The sequence below is a fragment of the Pestalotiopsis fici genome (genome assembly GCF_000516985.1).
Source record: "Pestalotiopsis fici W106-1 unplaced genomic scaffold PFICI_Scf_6, whole genome shotgun sequence".
In the NCBI taxonomy this organism is placed as follows: Eukaryota; Fungi; Ascomycota; class Sordariomycetes; order Amphisphaeriales; family Sporocadaceae; genus Pestalotiopsis; species Pestalotiopsis fici.
In genome coordinates this window covers 3,157,345-3,178,394 of record NW_006917096.1, presented here as the reverse complement: position 1 = coordinate 3,178,394, position 21,050 = coordinate 3,157,345, and the positions used below count along the sequence as shown (strand labels likewise).

Here is a 21,050-nt window from a genome sequence, read left to right as displayed (position 1 = left end):
GGCGATGAGTGCCGTTGTTGAATGTGTGGACTGGTTGTGTACCGCCTGCGTGTGATGCAGCTTCTGTAATATGTTTGAAAGGCCAGCTGGAGCTTGATATGGGCATCAGTTAATACATTAGCCAGCATGGAGTAATGGAGTACGTACCCCCCAGCGTCGGCGATAACACTGAATGGGCTGGGGGAACTACCTTGAGAATTTGTGGCTGTGGAGGCGCTGGAGTGCCTCTGCACACGACCAGTGGCCCGTGCCCGTGCCCGGCCTTGTGTCTACTCCTCCAAGTCAATTTTTTTTCTTCGAAAGCATCATGTGACGTAGCTTTCTCGAAACCCCTCCAGTGATCTTTCATTTGGGCTTTACAGGCTCTGCATCCCACCAAAGCCCCCACATCGCCCACTAGCAGTCCACCATTTATCACTGGGATCGATTGAAACTTGCCTCACTTAAAGGCAGAAAGCCAGGTCCCGACGGACGGAATTGCACAGCGAAGTGGTCGCAAAAGAGGCAATTTCGAGTTATCTATATTTCACAGACCAAGTCCATCGGTCGATTGATCCTACCACTCGTCACTACTCCAAACCGTCGCACCTCGTGCCGCCGCAAACATGGCGCCAAAGGGCAAGGAAGAAAAGGGCAAGAAGCCCGCCGCTGGCAAGGTGCTCGATGACAAGACCTTTGGTATGAAGAACAAGAAGGGAGGAGCGGCCCAGAAGCAAATTAAGCAGATTCAGTCGTCCATGAGCAACAGTGCCGATGCTCAGAAGAAAAAGGCACAGCAAGAGGCAAAAGCCCGAGAGAAGAAGGCCGCCGAAGAGGCTCGCGCCGAGGCTGCCCTGCTGCTCAACAAGCCGGCGCAAATACAGAAGGTTCCTTTTGGTGTCGACCCCAAGACTGTTGTATGCATATTCTACAAAAAGGGCGACTGCGAGAAGGGCAAGAAGTGCAAGTTCTCCCACGATCTTTCCATTGAGCGCAAGACGGAGAAGAAGAACCTCTACACAGACGGTAGAGCCGAAGAAGAAGAAAATAAGAAGAAGGAGACGTCCGATGACTGGGATGAGGAGAAGCTACGAAAGGTCGTTCTCTCCAAGAAGGGCAATCAGCAGACTACTACCGACAAGGTTTGCAAGTTCTTCATCTCGGCCATTGAGGATGGCAAGTATGGTTGGTTCTGGATATGCCCGAACGGCGGCGATCAGTGCAAGTACAAACACGCCTTACCACCTGGGTATGTATTCTCTTCTCTATGCGCCATCACACAGATATGCTGATATTATCACCAGCTTCGTCCTCAAGACCAAGGAACAGCGTGCGGCTGAGAAGGCTCTGCTGGACAAGTCTCCTCTGAAGACACTCACACTCGAAGAGTTCTTGGAATCGGAGAGGCACAAGTTGACTGGTACGCTGACACCAGTGACGCCAGAGTCCTTCGCCAAATGGAAGAAGGAGCGCATGGATAAGAAGGCTGCCGAGGAGCAAGCACGGAAAGCCAAGGAGGCTACTGGTCGTGCACTCTTTGAGAGTGGCGACTGGCGTTTCCAGGAGGAGGAGGAAAGCTCCGATGATGACGACAACGACGATGCCTGGAACCTGGAGAAAATGCGAAACGAAACGGAGGCCCTGCGCCAGAAGAAGGAGGAGGAGCGAATGGGTGTTGATGGAGTCGAAGCAAGCACAGAAGACGCCAACGATGTCGCATGATGTGGCCGCTCAATTTCAGGCTTTCGAAGTGATGGCGTCTAAAAGCAGAGTTACATGACCAGCGGCAAGCCGAGAAAGGAAGCCAAAAAGAAGTCATTGCTCGATCTATAGCTGGGCACTGATTCTATGCCAAGCAGATATGCTCTTGTGCGGCTATTTTCTGTTGCCCCTCCGAGAGGAGCTGGGCAGAACAACAGGCAAGCCGTCGGACATATCTGCAACCCAGCTATTTTGGAATTAGAGTCTACACATTTACCGTGAAACATGATCATAACAAGAATGATCATGATCGTGATTATATATGAATAGTCAAGTCCACAGCAACAGTACCTCTATGATCTCTTCTTCTTCTTCATGTGATTTGTTCTATTATAATGGCTCAAAGCATAATTCAAGAAGACAGTGGACATTCATGATGGGCGACAATGGATACTGGCTATATTGGAGTAAATAGGGACATCATTCCTTTCAACGTGCAAGTCATGTAAGTCGTCCTCGCCTCAGTCAAACAAGGGGTACATGAAAGGTATCGGTTGCAATCTAATATTTCATATTCAAAGTCTTTGGGTGAAGATCAATCCATACGTATATTAACTTTTTGATAGATATTCTTGTCTTGAGATTTATTTTTTTCATCTCGTATAAGTTAAGTTTAATACAAGACAAATCGATTTAAAGAAAAAAAAAATTACGGCCCATTTAAGCAGGATATGCATATAGTGGAGAAAGAGACGCGCTACGCGACCGTATGCAACTCGTGGAATTTACACACCTCCCCAAATTACACATTTATCTTCCTTACTTCTTTCTTTATTTTATTTTCATTGTATCACCAAAACTTTTAAATACAAACCAATAAAATTTGTTGTGCATTCACTGCAAGACTTTTCTGGAGGAATAATTTATCGAGCGAAGTAATTATAAAGTCTTGCTTAAATACTCCCCTCTACCAACTAGAGTCGGTGCAATGACTACGGTACGGCTGGATGACTATAATATGTATTTCGACGATGGCATGGTTGAAGAGACCGACGAGGAAGGAGTCGATGTCGTGGATGTTGTGGAAGATCCCTATAACGCTGAAATGGAAGGAATCGGGGAATACCCACTGGAGGTCGACGATGAAAGGGTTGAAGCATCCCCTCTTGACGCCAAAGGCAAGCAGGCTGAGGGATATTCCTACGGCATCGAGATGGGTATGAATAATATGGAGATGTACGATGATCAAATGGACATACCTGCACACAATGGTGTTCACGAAAACAACACCGATGAAAACGTTGGAGGTTCAGAGCATATTCGCCGCAGGGGCGAGTTCAAGCGACATTTGGATGAAAATGACGAAGAGTCCATGGACGAACTTGCGACAAACGACATCCTTGGAGACCAACACGAGAGGGAATTAGACACGACGGAATTTATAGAAGCACCTGTGGAAGGAGCCGATGGAATGGCAGCGGCGCCAACGGTAGCGCTTCAGTTCACGAGGAAAAACCACCAGGGCTCAGGCCGAGCTGCGGGTGAAACATCACCACATCTGCACATTTCAAAAAAGGCCAAACTAGGCAAACAGCGAACTCTTCATTCGACCCACAGCAGCTCTTCAACACATGAGCAAAAAATCATGGGAGATGGTCGCTTGAGGGCCCGGCAGGCGCCCAAGCCATTTTCTGACGAGATGTCGCGGGCAATTGCAATCATGGACCAGGAGATACGAGATCATGACCTAGGTCAACCGAAGAAGCGGGGTCGCGGAAGGCCACCCAAAGGCTCAAGAATTGGTGAGTAGTTTGATACCGTAGCCGCTACAGGGTAACCTGACTGGCGCGCTGTTCTTTGCTTACACATGACACGATAGTACCCCAAGTTACAGTCACGGCCACCACGTCGGGAAGCGGTACTCCCGGAACGGGCAGTGGACCTGGAACGGCAATTAAAAGGCGTGGACGACCACCCAAGGCCCCGCCTTTATCTATCAGAGAGATTTACTTGCAAACAAAGCCCAAATTTATTTCCTTTGGCTGCGAATGGCACGATCCGCAGCTGTATCCCACGACTGCCAGCGGCAGGTGTCCCGCTGAGCTGCAAAATCTTGACACACTGCGCCGGCATGTGTTTATCGTCCACAGCTATGAATCGGGTTCTTGCATATGCCGATGGGGCAAATGCTCTGCTCAATCGGAACCCGTAACATTCCAAGACGAAGAGGCGTGGACCTCCCACATGGAACAGAAGCATCTCATACCATACTCTTGGCATATGGGGGACGGCATTCAAAATCGCGGCATCGAGGAATTAAAAAAGGATATCGACTCGGAAGAACTTCCGCGTTACCTCTTCTTTGAGGACGGACAACAGGTCACGCCCAGTATTCGTGACCAACAATTTGATGATCAGCAAGCAACGCTGGACCGGAAAAGGATGCTCAGCGACATCCGGAGGCAAGCGGAGGAGAATGCGCCCACGGATCAGGAACATAGATTACAGCTATTAGGCCAAGAAATGCCTCCTCCTGCACGACTTGTTAATCAAAGGGCAAGCTAAAGCTTTTTACAATACAAATCATGACTGCCATAAAACAGGTTACAAACGTACGGCAATTTGCGCTGGAAAATGTCATACATGGGATTTGCTGCCTTCAATAAGCATTTCCGGAATCAAACGAGGCTTCGCAATTTTATACATGATGGTTGTAATGGCACATATTCAGATGACAGCCATGCTAGGGAAATGAGACATTGGACTAACACGGCATTTGATCGATTCGTCCCCGTCTGCACCCCAAGCTTATATTTCAGGAACAAAAAGAAGCCCGTGTCATTCCGGGGAAATGTCTCCCCAGGCTTCTGCTCTCTTCACATTACCTTTGCGGCATAGCCTCATACACGACGTCCACCGTTTGAGCCTCTCGCAGGCACGTGCAGTTCGTTTCGATAATCATCAGGGGGAAGATTGATCAAGGTTTTCTTCGGCGTCATTAATCACTAAATGAGAGTTTCTGGACTTTGAGCCGCACCAGGAGCGGGCTACATAGATAGGTACGCATTATGAAACGCGTATCTTTTTTGTTTCTTGTTCTTTCTTCCATCCAAGCAATGCAATGGATCGCTCTGTCGTGGTTCATGCTGGGTACAATGTACACCAGTGATCCTTTTTGCATGAACGGGCTCTTTCAGCCTGACGGCATGGGGCAGTCCGACGTTCTAGACATGAAGACGTGTATACAAGCTACGTGGGCTAGTACTTTAGAAGTGCAAATAGGGTCGGCCACGCGCGGCAGTGGCAATCATTGGGGAAGGCAACCTTGTTTTTAGTGGGAGGAAAGCCTCATTGTTGGACTCTTACGCGGCAAAGACATCAAACTTGCTTGACAACAAAAGAAGGAAGCAAAGAAACGTATACGAGCCATATGGTGTACACTACAGATTCCTACACAGCCCAAAGTAAAAGCAGCATGGTTGGCACGAAAGCGGTTTGCTGCGCCATGGGAGCCTCTGACGTTAGATTTGAGAGGACGCAATGAAATCATGATTGATAATAACGAGATCCATCTCGCGACGCGGCGACATTTGCAGAGCCCCGGTGACGTTTTGGAAAACGGGGGACCACTGGGACATGGCAGATGGTGGACATCAGCAACAGCGAAAAGCCACCCAGCGGGCGGTAGCAGTCTGGGACATCGCCTGTTGGTGGGGAAATGACACGATAGCGCTGACCCCATTAGCAATTCGTGACCTTGAGCTGGCCCCCTGGACAGGTACATACCTCATAATTACAAACTGTAGGTACATTTGCTTTTAGTTACCTCAAGTAGTATGTAGTTGGTTACACATGGCCTGGCAATTGAAAAAAGGATGGGCTTGTTGCCAGTCAGTTTACCTCTTGGCCAGCGCATCTCTAAATACATACCAATCAATTGTGCCGATACGCTGTGGATGGACCTTAAAACAAACACACGGCCCAGGATCCTTTGTATGTGGCCTGGAAGACTGGGCGTGGGAATTGCATGAAATCGAACCTAGATCGGTTCATCGTCGGGGCGGTATTTTCTTTTTTCATTTACAGCTTTCATATCATTACAGCTTTTTATTTTCTTTCCCCCTTCGAAATTTGCCCTGTCCTTATGACAGAAACTGCGTGGAGAATCAAACATCATTACCGCACGCACGCCTGTTCTCTCTCACACCTCACTCAGTCTGCGCTGACTGGGTAAAGACTGCTCCGTCGCGAGCTGGCCTTCCCCTTAGCTTCAGGTCCTCTACTTGTCTAGGCTCCTTCTGTCGCTTAGTTGGCCCCTCTATTGTTCTCCTCCAGCAACCTCCGAAGTACCCGCCGGTACCTTGGCGAACGAGCAAGCATACATCCTACGTACATGCAACCCGATTCAGACACCATCAGCGAGTGTGGAAGGGAAAGGGGAAAGCTCTCCGAGCCTGGCACCGTTTCCCGTCGTTCGTCTGCCCCAACCCCTGGTCACCTTGTCCGTCTGTAGACTGTCTGGGTGCTCAAGTTTGTTCGTCTGTCGGCCACTGACAGGCTAGCCCGCGCCCCCTTCTGGACAAGCGAAACTACTACCACTTTGTACCTTGCTCCCGGCCTGAGGCAGACAAAAATCACTATTACCAAGCAGGTCAAGCACCGCTCGCTCACAAAGCCCGGCCAAGCCGCTTGGCCCTGCTTTGCCTAAGGGCCAGAGGTCCCAGAACGCCCAGGACCACTCACGAGCCATTGATCGACCATGGGGTCCTCATCGGCTGCTAATTCCAGCAGTCGTGCTTCTTCGCCGACGCAACCTCCTCCGCCCGAGCCTCCGATTAACCATCCTTTGGCCGCTCAAACCCATCCCGATCATCAACAGCAGCAGCAGCAGCCACCTGCGTCTACTGCTTCGACTGCCCGCCGCTTCGCCAACTTGAGGATCAGACAGCGACTGGCAACATGGCATGCGCATGACCACCACACTCACTCCACTGACGATCTTGACGAAAACACCATGCCGTCCGTACAGTCGCCGCGAGGCAACTTCAACCAGAAGTTGAAGAACTTCTTCAAAATCAACAACGACTCAAAGTCATCGCACTCTTCTGAAAAGAATCAGGACTCGGGCGCGCCAAAACACAATGATGCCAAGAATAAGGGGAACCGGAACACCAAGTTCTTCGCAACCGTCGGCCGTCTTAGGTCGACGACGACGGCCAGCGAAGGCAATCCACTCGATGAGGCCATGAGTCCAACTGCTCACGCCAACCCCTACTACGCTCTGCAAGGGCAACCTGCTCTCCAGCACCACAATGATTTGGCTGTCCCGCCAAGTCCTCCTGATACTCCGTCCCTGAAGATTTCTGGCCCCGACAGCGCACAGGCGCACGCCTCCACAGCCACAAAGGAAGAATTGGCAAGGAAACTCCGAAAAGTCGCAAGTGCTCCAAATGCTCATGGCCTCTTTTCCAAAGGCGGTCCCAATGGTGAGCGCCCTGCGACTGCCGAACTCGGCAAAGAACCACTTGAGCACAGCTCCGATGCTGTTGGTCTCGTGGATAAGGCTGCTTCTACCGACAATGGAAGCCTTGCCGTGCCTGATAAGGACGGGCTCGGTGCTCTGCCATCACCCGGTCTCAACCCGTTGGCCTTCCGGAGGACCTACAGCTCAAATTCCATCAAAGTGCGCACTGTCGAAGTCGGTCCCTCGAGCTTTGACAAAATAAAGCTCATTGGAAAGGGTGACGTTGGTAAAGTTTACTTGGTGAGGGAAAAGAAGAGCTCCCGGCTATATGCGATGAAGGGTAAGCCTAATTCTACTTCTGTCATGTTTCATCCCATGCTAACTCAATGTAGTGTTGAGCAAAAAGGAAATGATCAAGAGAAACAAGATCAAGAGAGCTCTCGCCGAGCAAGAGATTTTGGCTACGAGCAATCATCCATTTATTGTTACACTATACCACTCCTTCCAGTCGGAGGACTATCTCTACCTATGCATGGAATACTGCAGTGGTGGAGAGTTTTTCAGAGCACTGCAGACACGTCCTGGCAAGTGCATTCCCGAAGACGATGCGCGCTTTTATGCTGCCGAGGTCACCGCGGCGTTGGAATACCTGCATCTCATGGGATTCATCTACCGTGATCTGAAGCCAGAGAACATCTTGCTTCACCAATCTGGACACATCATGTTGTCGGACTTTGATCTTTCAAAACAGTCGGACCCAGGTGGCAAGCCGATCATGATCATGGGCGGAAAGGGAAATTCCTCAGCAATGCCTGCGATTGACACCAAATCGTGTATTGCCAATTTCCGCACCAACTCCTTTGTGGGAACTGAGGAGTATATCGCGCCAGAAGTGATCAAGGGCAGTGGGCACACAAGTGCCGTGGACTGGTGGACTCTTGGTATCCTCATCTATGAAATGCTTTATGGCACTACGCCTTTCAAGGGTAAGAACCGAAATGCGACATTTGCAAACATTCTCCGAGAGGAAATCCCCTTCCCAGAGCATACAGGAGCGCCCCAAATCTCAAAGTAAGTTCATCGCCCGCCACCATCATCATATACCGCATTCAAGCGCTAACCTCTATAGTTTGTGTAAATCTTTGATCCGTAAGCTCCTCATCAAGGACGAGACTCGACGATTGGGATCTCGTGCTGGCGCCTCCGACATCAAGGCGCATCCATTCTTCCGTACAACGCAGTGGGCCCTTATTCGTCACATGGCCCCGCCCATTATTCCTCACATTAGCAAAGATAATGAGACCATCAACTTCAGAAATGTGAAGGAGAGTTACAGCGTCGATATCAGTGGTACCAGGAACTCAAATCTCAAGGGTGTACCTCTCGACAGCGGACTTGCAACTCCAGGAAACGAGATCGTGGATCCTTTTGAGGAGTTCAACAGTGTAACGCTACACCACGACGGCGATGATCATTATGGCAGCCAAAGCTCGATAGAACCAGCGCGGTAGAATAGAGCTGGCCAAGTCGCCAATGGCAGGTCGGCCAGGCTGGAGCAGGACTGACGCTGGAGGGTTTCTGTTTACTACGGAGCAGATTCACGTCTGAGGTGCACTGCTCTTGAAATACTCATTTCGTGGGCTGCAGAGCATCTGCGCCATGTCAGCGGCATTCCACATTTTGAAATATGATTTACTCAGCGAGCCCGTGATATTCGGGTTGTACTTGAAGATGAGCGGGGACATGCCGTCCCTTTTTTGACACAGTAGACCTCCATCATCCTTTGGACCTGTGCGTTGTGGCCCTTACAGCGCCCATATCAAGAAGCGCTGGCAAAGAGAAGAACAAGAAAGCATGTATGATACTCAAGTCATAACACCGGCGTTTGCTGCAACAGGATTTGAGGAGTTTTTAGGTCAATATTTTGCCATGAGAAAAGAAACAAAGGATTTACTTTCAGCCCAGTATTGGTCCATGCAGAAGTTTTGGGAATGGTCGTGAAATTGCAATCGATCGGCTGAGGACTCAGCAAATAGTGTATGATGTGACCATTGAGCTTGCAAGATACATATTCTTGAGCCCTTTTCGGAGAGCTCTTCTAGAGCATCAGCCCTGCATGAATTGATACTGGATAACCTTTATAATATGCTCATTTCCAAGATTTCATATGCTTGGATGAACGTAAAGCCTATAGAATAGAGATCTTCCTCCGCAAGCCATATTTACACTAATAGCATCAAGCTATCATGCCCAGTTGTCCTGATGACAAAGGGCAGTGTTAGAGAAATTCGATGTCGAAACAGTGATCAGGAAGCTCCTGACATGCCTTGTTCAACTTTCACAGTAAGACCACCTAGGGTAGTTGCGATCAAGTCTTGCACAAGAGAACAAATTACTTTGGTTTTCTAACATTGCGACGCAACAGGCGACAATTTGTTGCGCAGCAAGACAATTCCATTCAGACTTCAGTAATCAGATGAGAGGGGAAAGATCATGGAACATGGAGTGAGTGACATGATCGTGACCAGTCGTTCCGGCCTGAGGCTGCGAAATCAATGCAACGCCACTTGTACTCAGCTCCAAGGGTTCGATTGCTAGAGAAGCAGATTCCTGATGGCCTTGAGCAGGTATTTGGTGCTTTTCCTGTCATTTCCGCCCACAACATCGCTACTCTCAGCGTGCCCACATGTATGCCTTGGGAGCCGTTGAGTTAAACCCCCAAGGTTATCAGCAGCTCGCAATACTTGTGTATATTTATGTTACCTTCCAGCTTGTCTATGAAATTCCCTCTCAACTTTGATTATCATCAAACAAGTACTCAAGTCGCACAGCCATCATTGCGGCTCTGCTTTTGCAACAAGCCTCTATGATCCATTGATTTATCAACATCAGCCATCTCTCATCGTCTATTAGTGCAATAATTCACAATATATCACGTCAACATGGTCGAAAAAAGTACCAAGAAGGACAGCATAAGTCACCATCCGAATGCCGAAGCTTTCCTCCAAGCCTTGAGTGAGCGTGAGGGGACTCCCAATGTGGCGGCTGTCCTATTAGAGGTCTTTAAGCCTCAAGAGTGGTTTTCTGAGGAATCAAAGGCCGAAATCTTGGATATACTGTCCAACCTCAAATTGGACACGGTCTGTTCCAGTTACGGCAACTTTCGCAAGGTCAGAGACTGTCTGAAGCAGGTTAATTTGACGGGAGAAAGAATCTCATGGGACCCTGATCGAGGTTACGAAGGCCTCTTGCCGTCCTACGAGGCAGTCGAGGCAACTCGCATTGTCGGGTCCAAGATTGGTGGCTTTGGCACCCTGCCGCAGACAATTGACAAATTGATCAAGAGAGGCAAAATGCACTTCTTGCTCGAAAATCCTGATGATCGCGTAAGTATATATTGCCTAACCCTGATCCTCTCCGCGTCTTTCTCTTCCATCAAGATCATGGGACTATTTGTGGCGCAGTTTCAAGTGGGCTTGTGAAATTAATGTCTACCCTTTACTGCATCATCGATTGATAACATTTCATGTTGGGGGGAGAGAAATCGAAGGGGCTGACATTTCACACTTTTACAGAAGACGCCTATTCATGAGTTCTGGGTCAAACGTGTCAAAGAAGATGACGAAGAAAGGCAGAGGAACTCGGTCCCGAGAACCCGTGATGACTCCAAGAATGAGAATAGCAAGACCGGAGGCCAAAAGGACACTCATCATGATGCCTTTAGTGAAGATGAGGCATCGGACGAGGATGAGAAGGACGATCAGGGCGATCAGAGTGTAGACGACAACGAGGATCTCTCAGACACCACCAGCGATGAGGAGGACATGGACGACGATATCACCGAGGCAAAGGACAATACCCTGTCCAGCAAGATCCTGAGTTCAAAATTGTTCATCTCCATGGTTTCAGATGCCATGAGTAACGCTGGTCTTCCGGTCCACAACCGCCATATCCAGACGACTGTCAAGTCGCGGGCCTTGCGCGATGCGCTTCAGGAGGCGATTGCCAATGCCGTGAAGCTGGACTCGGACGTCCACAGGCAAAAGAACGAGGCAAGACTGAATGTCCGTGGGGGTAATGGGGGAAAGAAACGCCGCGCTTCGTCTTCTGCGGTCGCCGAACGTCGAAAGTCGGCCAGATCTGCAGCAAAGAAGCGCTGAGGGAGACTAGGTGGACATATCTGCTCTTATCTGCGTGGATTTAACGGTTTGAGTATGGACGTATGGAGAACAGTGAAACTGCGATGTCTCGATGAACAAGGCAGAAACCGGGCTCTGTAAGCTTCGTAAATGTCATCCAGCATCCTATATTATCAGATTCCACTTCGGTCACGTTGGGCTTTGAGTCATTCAGGCATTGTTGGAGCGACTTTTCCTGCTGTGAATCCAACGTGCTTCATCTTTTCGTGCCAGAAAGAGCAACATAACGTTCCTAATCATGCGAGCGGCTGTCAACGGAGCAGCTACGCCACACATTTGAGCATCTAGGTAGTTTTGAAAACTTGTGATCGGTTTACTATAGGCTTGTCTGTGTATCGCATTTACATCATTAGCACACGAAAGACGTAGGGAACATTCCACACCTTTATCGATGGTTCACTCACGTCACTGACACTCTTGTACTGAGGCACTCAGGCAGGTTTCAGATCAGAACTCGACCCAACCATTTATCATCACATCCACGGTGAAGAACTTCATGTGAGCTGATTGATCCACGGAGGAGCTTCGACGTACAATCTAACTACCTAACTGATGGCCATATCTTAGTTCAACTAAGGATGTATTTGCGTCGTCTCGAACGTATCTTGGGTCGTCGTCGTCGATCACTATGTTCATCCAATCTTCATCTTCGACGATCATTTTCTTCATCCAATCTTCAAGTGATACAAAGGTCAAACGATGAATAATAGAGAGCTTGTCGAATGGTGTCTGCCCCTCCTTGTTAAGAGCCGTAGTATCGGCACCTCGTTGGAGCAATAACTGGCACAAGTATGCTTCATGTCGGCCTGCCGCCCAATGCAAGGGCGTGTTTCCGTTATGGTCAATAACGGAGATGCAAGCATTGTGGCTGAGTAGAAGTTCAGCAGTCTCTGGAGTATTGCAGTAGTGCAAAGATGTTTGGCCATATTTGTCGACAGCGGCGACATCAGCACCACGATCCAGAAGTAGCCTCCCTACGTTGAGATACCCCTCAGGAATAGGGGTTGCGTAATCTTGTCGCTGGTGTGCAGCTCTACCTTCGCCATGCCGTATGAACCAATCTCCCCAGCACCACTTATGTAAAGGTGTTTGACCCTCTTTGTCCACAGCTGCAACACTGGCCCCACCATCAAGGAGCAGTCTAGCCAATTCGCAACCATTTTTGGACCGAGAGACATGGTGCAGTGCTGTTACTCCCCAGAAGTCGGCGCTCGAAACCTGAGCACCATGTTCAATCAGCAATCTCATGATATCGATGGCATCTTGTGTGTCGTAAGGGATGACCATCAAAGGAGTCCTATTCTGTACATCAACAACTGAGACATCAGCTCCACCATCGATCAACCGCTTCGCTGCTGCGAAATTGCAGGCCGATGCGGCAACATGAAGCGCTCTGCGGCCTGTAGAAAGTTCGATATCAACGCCCCTGTGGTGCAACTCCACCAAGAGATGACAATAACCTTTGCTTGCTGCAATGCGATAAGCAGTGAGTCCGCGGGCGTCTTTGGAGTCAGTGCCGAAACCCTCCGTCTGAAGGAAGAAAAGTGACAAGAATTCGCCTCCATAGTTAATGATCTCGTGAAACTTTGGTTGCTTTCTATCAAAAGAGTAATCCAGCAGGCTGTTAAAATTGGTTTCACGATTCGGGATCGCAAGGACCGAAGACCAGCGTTCACAGAATTGCTCATAACAAAATTCTGAAAATCGCTTTGCTTGTACTCTGAGAATTTCTTGGGCACAGTCAAAATTGTTCAAAGCCATGGCAGCGATAATGGGGAGCCCATAGCGATCCTCTTCCACATCAAAGCAGGACTGAATATCTGGGAGGTCGTCGATTAACGAGGTCGTGCCTGCCTCGGCCAGAATATACAGCATGCTTACTTGTGATGTATATGGCTGATGTCTCTTGAGAATATTGTGGTTTCTCACCCAATCCGTATGCGGAAATTTCGCCAAAAAGTCTCGCTGTGCCAGTCCATTGCTTGCTGCTTGATCGGCGTGGTATAAGATTTGCTGGTTGGCATATTTCAGGAATGGAAATTTGGCCATCGCGTCTTCTCGGTCGGATTTTTCAAAACCGATTCCCTTTTCCATTTCAATGTATCTCAGACAGCACACCTTGAGTGATTCATGACTGGACCCAAACATATTGTTCGCCAAATTGGGGAATATCTGGCTCATCCCGTCTCCTTTACGAAAAAAGTCTCGGACTGATTCGTGGATGAATTGGATGGTCGGTTTCTCATTCAGCCTTGTTGGCGCTGTCAAGCCCTTTGATCTGTTCAGAATGTATCTTTGCATATCAGACTCTGAGATATTGTTCGAATGATAGTCGGGCAAAGATTCTGAGTCGGAACCTGAGATTATTGCAAAATAGAGCTCCTTAGGTGTCAATGGGACCTTGGCAAATAACACCCATTGTATACAAAGCAACAGCCCGTCCCGATCTTGGTCATCACGGGTAAGAATGCTGCGAAATAGTTCGTGAAGATCACCTGGAATTTGCCTGAGACGTTTGCGCATATTGGGTATGTTGCCCTCGCCGTATTCCTTGTTCAACATAGCCACAACGAGAACAACCCACATGAAAACCCCAGAAGCCTTTTCTCGCATCTCCAGACGGATCTTTTCAGCCAGCTTGCTGTGTCCAATGTTCAGTTTCGCGTCAAGATAGCTGGATATGTCATTTTCGTGCTGGTCTTGATCTTCGAGGGTAACACTCAGTCTTGTCTGTATGTTGATATACGGGTAGTGCCGACTTGCGAAGCAGACGTGGACTTTGATGTCTGCTTGGATGATGGCATCGAACCAGTCAACCATGTCTCGTATTTGACCCTCATCGCATTCATCCAACGCATCGATAAGGCAAACAATATTTTGTTGCTCCGCAGCTTGCTCGAACACATCCTTGAGCAGGTCAATGGTCCACTGACAGCCGGGTCTCAATCGATCAAGTACGTGCTGCAGCTCTGGACGGCCATCCAGGAGTTGCACCAAGAGGGATCGATACATGCCCTCTGTCGACTTTTCTAGATCGCTGCCTCGTGCGTTGAAGAAGAAAGCAATCAGAGTTTCGTTTGTGCGGAGCTGTTTTTTGAGTTGTCCATGCAGATACTTCATCAAAGTCGACTTTCCAGCGCCCGGTTTCCCTTTGATCCACAGAAAGTTCTCATTCTTTTGTGATTCTGCTCTGTTTCCCCATCTCTTATACATCGGGTCTTTCAAGAACCAGCTACACGTTTTGGCATGCGCTCTCTTGATGCTTAGTTGCCGGGATTCAATCTGCTCAAACCGCAAGGAGTCGAGAAGTTCCTCGCGCCGCGTGGTCGCCGCGTTTGCTGTGTTCGCAGCATCTCCAGCTGTAGTGTAAAAGTCTCCGGCAACATTGAAACTGCCGTTGTTGGCAACTCCAGTGCCGTTGAATCCACTTGAAATGCTTTGTGGCTGAAACTTTTCGTGCGGCGGCCCACCGAATGATCGTGTGTCACCTGGAATTGTGTGCTCAGGTTCAATCCTGCGCCTTTTTGCCTGTGGTTCCATGATCAACCTGACCTGAATGTGAATCTCAGCAATACAATGTTGGTGCCGGTGCTAGCACGACGTGAGGAACATGATAGTCAGAGTAAAGGTTTGTGGACAACAGTGAAGGCGAGTTTCGATGGGAAGAGGGGATCAGGAACGGGGACAAAGCATCGGGCTGAGTCGCGAGGATGAATTTGCAGTCTACTTTTTGTTTTCTCAGAACCATCCAATGGTATTTCGCATACGTTTTTCCTCTGGTAAGCCCCCAGTGTGGCGCAATGGCAAGGCATAATTACCGAAAACACTCAAGTGCTTCAGCTCGACCAGGTCAGCCGATGCAGCCAACTGCAGGGGAGCCAGACAATGCCGCCCAAGCGGCCCACTGGCTGGCCAGTACAACTTAGCCACACACACTTCTGCTAAATGGTATCGCATATATGGGCATTGCATATGTCTGTATTTGTTCAACTTCATGGACCAGGGAACAAACTTCTTGCAGGTGATCTTGTATGTCGATCCATGAGTCGAAACTACAAAGTTATATTTCTTGTTAAAAAGCCCACAGGCAACGATGGTAGAGCCTTACCGGATGGCAGAGGACCAGAATGTACGCAAGGCTGGCCAGTCTTCTTGGTAGTCATTGCACTCATACACAATGATTATTCGTCATCATCATCCAGAAGAGCAGCAAGCTCAGCCTCTTCTTCGGCAGTCATGAGTCCTTCCTTTTCCTCCTCAGCCGGATTTTCCTCCTCCACTCCGTTGGCCTTGTCCAATTTTTCTTGGTTGATCTTGTCGAGTTCCTTTTTTTCAAGTGACCATGTTCGGATCGTCCCATCAAGAGAGACTGATGCAATTTGTGCAGCCGATGTTGTTTGGCCGCCAAGCACAATCAGGTCAGTAACTTCGTCGTAGTGTCCATCCAGTGTGCAATACAGCTTGCCGGATGCGCGATCCCAAACCTTGATGTCCTCGTCTCGACCACCAGTCACAATCCAATGCTCCGTTGCTATGATAGTTCGAACATGGTCGCCGTGTTCGATCGTGTCCTCAACGGCGTAGTTTCTGGCTCGTGACAAACACTTTGCGGTTCCATCGCCACTTGCGGTCCAGAGGTCGACCTCATCACCCTGCTGATCGAAAAAGAGCCTATACACGGTAGTCTCGTGCTCGAGGATTGCGTATCGAGCTTCGGACTCGTTGGGCAGGGTCTCAATAATCTGCTCTGCAGAGTCGACACGAATGCGCCAGCGTCGAATATGCGGATCACTACCCGAGCTGACAAGTATCACTTCGTCGGGCCCAGATGACACTGGATCCACAGCCAAATGTTGAACTGCCATCATGGAGACTACCTGATCCTGGAGGACGTGAAGGCGAGAGCCAGTTGCAACATCCCAGACGATGATCTTCTTGTCCGCGCCACCACTGATGAGGATGTCCTTGCCGCCCAGTTTGGTGCAGACAACGGCCTTGACGAAATCAGAGTGGCCGCTGTACTTGCGGCCTGGTGCCTTTGAGGAAACGTCCCAACTCCAGATGTCCTTGTCCCAAGATCCGGCGAATAATGTCTGGTTGCCGGGTCCTCCGAGTGCCACACATGTTACGGGCGCGGTCGGGCCCCGATATACTTGTTTGGTATCTTGTGTCTAGCGAAGTGTTAACAAATGATTCACGGCACGATGATACCCACTCGTGAGGTTCGTCTTCATGTCTTCCGCTCCATACCTCAGTATTGACTCTTCTGACAGTGCCGGAAGACTCTGCAACAAGGAGAGAAGATGGCGAGCCGAGATCGAGAATGGCAGCCAGTGGTTTGGATTTCAAGGAAATTGGGTTTCCATTCTTGTTGGCAGACTTGGCAGCTTGCCTCTCTCGTCTCTGTGCAGACGCACTATGATTTCTGTCAATTTCCCTGCTTCAAAAATCTAACGGGACTCTATGCAAGTCTTCTTACTCGGTCTCGAAAAAGTGATCTGCTGAAAGCCCCTTTTGCATCTTGACGGCTTGCACAAGCTTGGATATTGGAATTCTGCGATGCCTTAAGGGAAAATGCCCGATGAGTAAAGGCAATGGTAGCACACAATGTTGCAGAGGCCTTTTCTGAAATCCAAACTCCAGGAATAAATACTGGTGCCTACCTAGATATAACGAAGCTGCTTTCAAATCTGCCTGTTGTTACTAATGCACCTTGTAGACTTGTGTGTGTTAAATTTCACTATCCGATCTAGGCTCTCGAAGCTGTCGCCAGTACCCAGGTGGGGGTTTATTGCGCCCGCTACCTAATGTATAGTGGGGTAGAACTTTTAGGTATTCACCCATGCTAAACACAGGTGCCACCCCTGTCAAACGCGTCCCTAAATTGATTTGACACGGTCGAAACGCGTCTCTCTCGTTGATACTTTGGACAAACATATGTAGGCTCGTGGGATCTCGACATACCTGGCCCACTTGTGACGACAATCACTTTTCAGATTGTCGCATCTTGCCTCTCTCTCTCACCATTACGACGGTCCGTGGAAGCAAGCATCCATTGAGTCTCTACAATGGCATCTACGGCACCGCCTCGCCCTCGGCCAAGACCCGCGCACACGCAAGGCGCTACGCTATGCGCCTACACACCAGATGGAACACAGTTGGTGACGGTCGGATCGAATAACACAATTCGTCTCTACAAGACGGGCTTCGACGGCGAGCCTCGGAATATCGACGATTGCCCCGAGCAACATACAGCCGTGGACGCGGCCAACGACTTCTTCGTTGCCGGTTCTGAAGACGGCACTGTCAGCTACTACTCGATCCCCAATGCCGAATTCGAGAGATTCCTTCTTCGTTGCTCACTGCCTATTCGCGATGTCGCGCTCTCCCCAGATGGACAATGGTGCGCTGTCGCTAGCGATGAGCTTACTGTTAAAGTGGTAAACACCAGCGACAATAGTCAGGTGCGAACTCTGAAAGAGCACGGCAAACCGACGAAGCACCTTGTCTTTGACCACAAGGGCAACACAGTGGCGCTGTCATGTACTGATGGCGTCGTGTACATATACTCCCTTACATCGGACGAGCCTGAGCTTATTCGAAAGATGGATGGCATCATTGGTGCTCTGGATGCCGAATCAGAAATCAGTTCCATGGTAGCATGGCATCCCGATGGCAGGGCATTTGCTGTGCCTACACCGACACGAGACATTCAAGTGGTGTCGAAAAATGACTGGGAGAAGCAGCGGGTCTTCTCCAAGGGCCATAACGGCGATATCACTGCTCTTGCGTGGTCGCCCAATGGCGCGATCCTCGCCTCGGCTGCAAAGGACAAAAAGATTATACTGTGGGAGTCCAAGACCCAGTCCGTCATTGCCAGGCTCGACTATGTCAATGTAATGAACATTTCGTGGCACCCCAAAGAGAATCTGGCGTCATTCACCAATTCTGATGGCGAGGTCTATATCCATCCTGACTTTGTGCCGGAGCAATTTGCTCAGCTCTTGAAGCTTCCAAAGCAGCCAGCCCCCTTTATCCATGACCCGCTACAAGAGGTCTCCTTGAACATTAGGCGACCGGGACCGGGACCCAAGGAAGCTGAACGGCGGCCGCGTCGTGATTCACTCGACAGTCTCGACTCGCTCATGGATGGCGCAGATAACGATGACTTTGTGGTCGACGATGACGGCGCTGGCTATACCCTGAATGGAAATGGCAAGCGTTCTCATGATGAGGATGATCTCTTTGGCGATGGCTCCAATAAGCGTTTCCGGCTCGAAGCTCAATACCACGAGGCTTTCCAACCAGGGTCTACACCATGGCGCGGCAATCGCAAGTATCTCTGCTTGAATCTGATCGGATTCATCTGGACTATCGACCAGGATGGCCACCACACAGTGACTGTCGAGTTTTACGATCATGACTTCCACAGAGACTTTCACTTTACAGACACCTTTTTGTACGATAAGGCCTGCTTGACCGAAAATGGCACGCTCTTTTCGAGCCCGCCAAAAGATGACACTCCTGCCACAATCTTCTACCGTCCTCACGAGACATGGACGAACCGAACGGACTGGCGCACCGAATTGCCCAAGGGTGAAGCTGTTCTGGCCATGTCATTAAGCGAATCTTTCATCACTGTAACGACTACAGCCAACTACGTCCGAGTCTACACTTTGTTTGGTATTCCCTATCGAGTGTACCGGCCAAAGAGCACACCAATGGTCACATGCGCCAGCTGGAGGGACTATGTGCTAACCATGGGCAACGGCCCCGTGGGCGCTGATGGCAATGCCCGGCTCCTTTATACAATTGAAAATGTCAAGAGGGACGAAATATGTCAGAATGAAGACACGGTCGCTCTTCCCGAGGGGGCGACTGTCAAGAGTGTCTTCTTTTCAGACAATGGTGTATGTTTTTGTCAAATCGTTTTCTCATCAAATAGCATTTTTGGCTAACGATGCTCCAGGATCCGTGTATCTACGACTCTACTGGCACTCTCCTCACGCTTTTGCACTGGCGACAACCTTCCAAAGCTTCTTGGGTTCCCTTGCTCGACACGAAACTCCTTCCACGTCTGGCATCTGGCCGCAAACACGAGACCTACTTTCCCATCGCCGTAGCTGACAACAAGTTCCACTGTATCATTCTCAAGGGAGGCGACCAGTACCCATACTTTCCACGGCCTCTTCTCTCCGAGTTTGACTTTTCTATCCCGTTGTCATCTGAGCCACCCAAGGCCAAGTCTACCAATGCTGAAGACCCGGATGCTACACCGGAGCCGGAAGACGGCGAGTCCGAAACTCGGAAGCTTGAGCAGACCTACCTGCTCAAGGGCATCTTTGCTGCTCAGCTCCAAGACTCGGTAGATGCTACGCAAGGGTCTGGCTCTCATGCCCAGCGATCCACGCTCGCGAGATTGGAGCTGGACATTGACAAGACGCTTTTGCAGTATCTTGCAATTGAATGTCGTGAAGGCGAGGACCGCGGTATGCGGGCTCTAGAGCTCGTGCAGCTAATGAGGGACCGCACCGGCCGGATGCTCGATGCCGCCGGGAAGGTGGCCGAACGATATGGGCGTAGTATTCTAGGCGAGAAGATCAGAGAGGTGAGCGAGAGAAGGCTAGGCGGTGATGAGATGGACGAAGACTTCCCTTAGGACTTTTTGAATTGGAGTCGGCTGAATTTGGAAAACTAAGGAGGTGACCCTTTTTTGTCGTTGTAGATATTTGTCACGTCAAATGGGTATGAGTATATTGTCTGGTTCACACAGCCTCATGCCGTTTATCGTGAATTGGTATTGTTTTGTCTTGTCATCGTGACCTAATCTAGTCTATATCGTCTGAATGTGCCTTGGAGACTTTTGATCGCTACACATTACATAATGGCCTTGAGCATTTCCTCATACTGCGATTGCAAGCACATCAAATCAGCCGTAGATGCGATGTTGGATATACCAACGACCAATGTTCTCGCATAGAGTGGCGACAGAACATTTGTGTAGCATGTCCCTATGCTTACTCTGCTCTAGAAAAGGCGTGGATCTTGCTATACTAGATCTGCCCATGAAACTGTTTGCATTCTCAGCCACTCTTTGCTAAATTTAATATTCCCGTCAAAGTCCGACATATACACTGTAATGGCAACACAATCACCAAGATTGTCAACTCCGAACATGCATATGGCCGCCAACTCTATTTACAGCGACTATAGGATTCCGGATTTAGCTGATCAGCGAGGCAGGGCAAATCTTATGTAAACCCAACTCAAAAAAGTCAGCATCAGGTATAATGCACGTAAGATTTATATAGGGAACAAGAAGGAAAAAACGTGGTTGCTGTGCCTGTCGCTTATCAGATGAGGCAATGAGTAGCGGGCGGCGAACATGGAATACTATGCAAGACGTGAGAACCGAGGATTATCAAGGTCAATCCCATATCTCTGTCCTTTTTTCTCTCTACCTATAAATACCAATCAGGGATATACGGAATTTGTCATGTTAAAGATTAGGGACCCCCATTAAGAAGCCGGGCGAAAGAATAAAAAAACACGCGTTTGCAGGGAGAGGGAATCGTATTGCAGCGCCAAGTCATTCCTGCCGAGGACTTGGGGCTATCCGTCATTATTTCCAACCGCAGCTTTTTTTTCGTGTCTTGCCGACCGACAATCGCATATTCCAGGAACAGGGTCGACAATCTTGCGCCACG

At 49.4% G+C, this 21,050-nt stretch overlaps 7 protein-coding genes across 7 annotated transcripts; 5 read left to right on the top strand and 2 right to left on the bottom strand.

Annotated features, from left to right (window-relative positions):
* Positions 1 to 605: 605 nt before the first annotated feature.
* On the top strand, positions 606 to 1,701 carry PFICI_09429 (uncharacterized protein; the record flags this gene model as incomplete). The annotated part of the gene is made up of 2 exons (XM_007838010.1): positions 606 to 1,228; positions 1,284 to 1,701. The coding sequence occupies 2 exons, from the start codon at positions 606 to 608 to the stop codon at positions 1,699 to 1,701; spliced, it is 1,041 nt and encodes a 346-aa protein (XP_007836201.1).
* A 967-nt stretch (positions 1,702 to 2,668) lies between these two features.
* Positions 2,669 to 4,245, top strand: PFICI_09428 (uncharacterized protein; the record flags this gene model as incomplete). The annotated part of the gene is made up of 2 exons (XM_007838009.1): positions 2,669 to 3,482; positions 3,560 to 4,245. 2 exons carry the CDS (start codon positions 2,669 to 2,671, stop codon positions 4,243 to 4,245), a joined length of 1,500 nt encoding a protein of 499 aa, XP_007836200.1.
* Positions 4,246 to 6,439: 2,194 nt separating this feature from the next.
* Positions 6,440 to 8,655, top strand: PFICI_09427 (Serine/threonine-protein kinase nrc-2; the record flags this gene model as incomplete). Its single annotated transcript, XM_007838008.1, has 3 exons — positions 6,440 to 7,484; positions 7,537 to 8,215; positions 8,274 to 8,655. The coding sequence occupies 3 exons, from the start codon at positions 6,440 to 6,442 to the stop codon at positions 8,653 to 8,655; spliced, it is 2,106 nt and encodes a 701-aa protein (XP_007836199.1).
* A 1,431-nt stretch (positions 8,656 to 10,086) lies between these two features.
* On the top strand, positions 10,087 to 11,304 carry PFICI_09426 (uncharacterized protein; the record flags this gene model as incomplete). Its single annotated transcript, XM_007838007.1, has 2 exons — positions 10,087 to 10,530; positions 10,720 to 11,304. The coding sequence occupies 2 exons, from the start codon at positions 10,087 to 10,089 to the stop codon at positions 11,302 to 11,304; spliced, it is 1,029 nt and encodes a 342-aa protein (XP_007836198.1).
* A 576-nt stretch (positions 11,305 to 11,880) lies between these two features.
* PFICI_09425 (uncharacterized protein) lies at positions 11,881 to 14,883 on the bottom strand (the record flags this gene model as incomplete). The annotated part of the gene is made up of 1 exon (XM_007838006.1): positions 11,881 to 14,883. The coding sequence occupies one exon, from the start codon at positions 14,881 to 14,883 to the stop codon at positions 11,881 to 11,883; it is 3,003 nt and encodes a 1,000-aa protein (XP_007836197.1).
* Positions 14,884 to 15,524: 641 nt separating this feature from the next.
* Positions 15,525 to 16,863, bottom strand: PFICI_09424 (uncharacterized protein; the record flags this gene model as incomplete). Its single annotated transcript, XM_007838005.1, has 3 exons — positions 15,525 to 16,514; positions 16,594 to 16,759; positions 16,823 to 16,863. 3 exons carry the CDS (start codon positions 16,861 to 16,863, stop codon positions 15,525 to 15,527), a joined length of 1,197 nt encoding a protein of 398 aa, XP_007836196.1.
* A 548-nt stretch (positions 16,864 to 17,411) lies between these two features.
* PFICI_09423 (uncharacterized protein) lies at positions 17,412 to 20,002 on the top strand (the record flags this gene model as incomplete). Its single annotated transcript, XM_007838004.1, has 2 exons — positions 17,412 to 19,253; positions 19,313 to 20,002. 2 exons carry the CDS (start codon positions 17,412 to 17,414, stop codon positions 20,000 to 20,002), a joined length of 2,532 nt encoding a protein of 843 aa, XP_007836195.1.
* Positions 20,003 to 21,050: the final 1,048 nt, after the last annotated feature.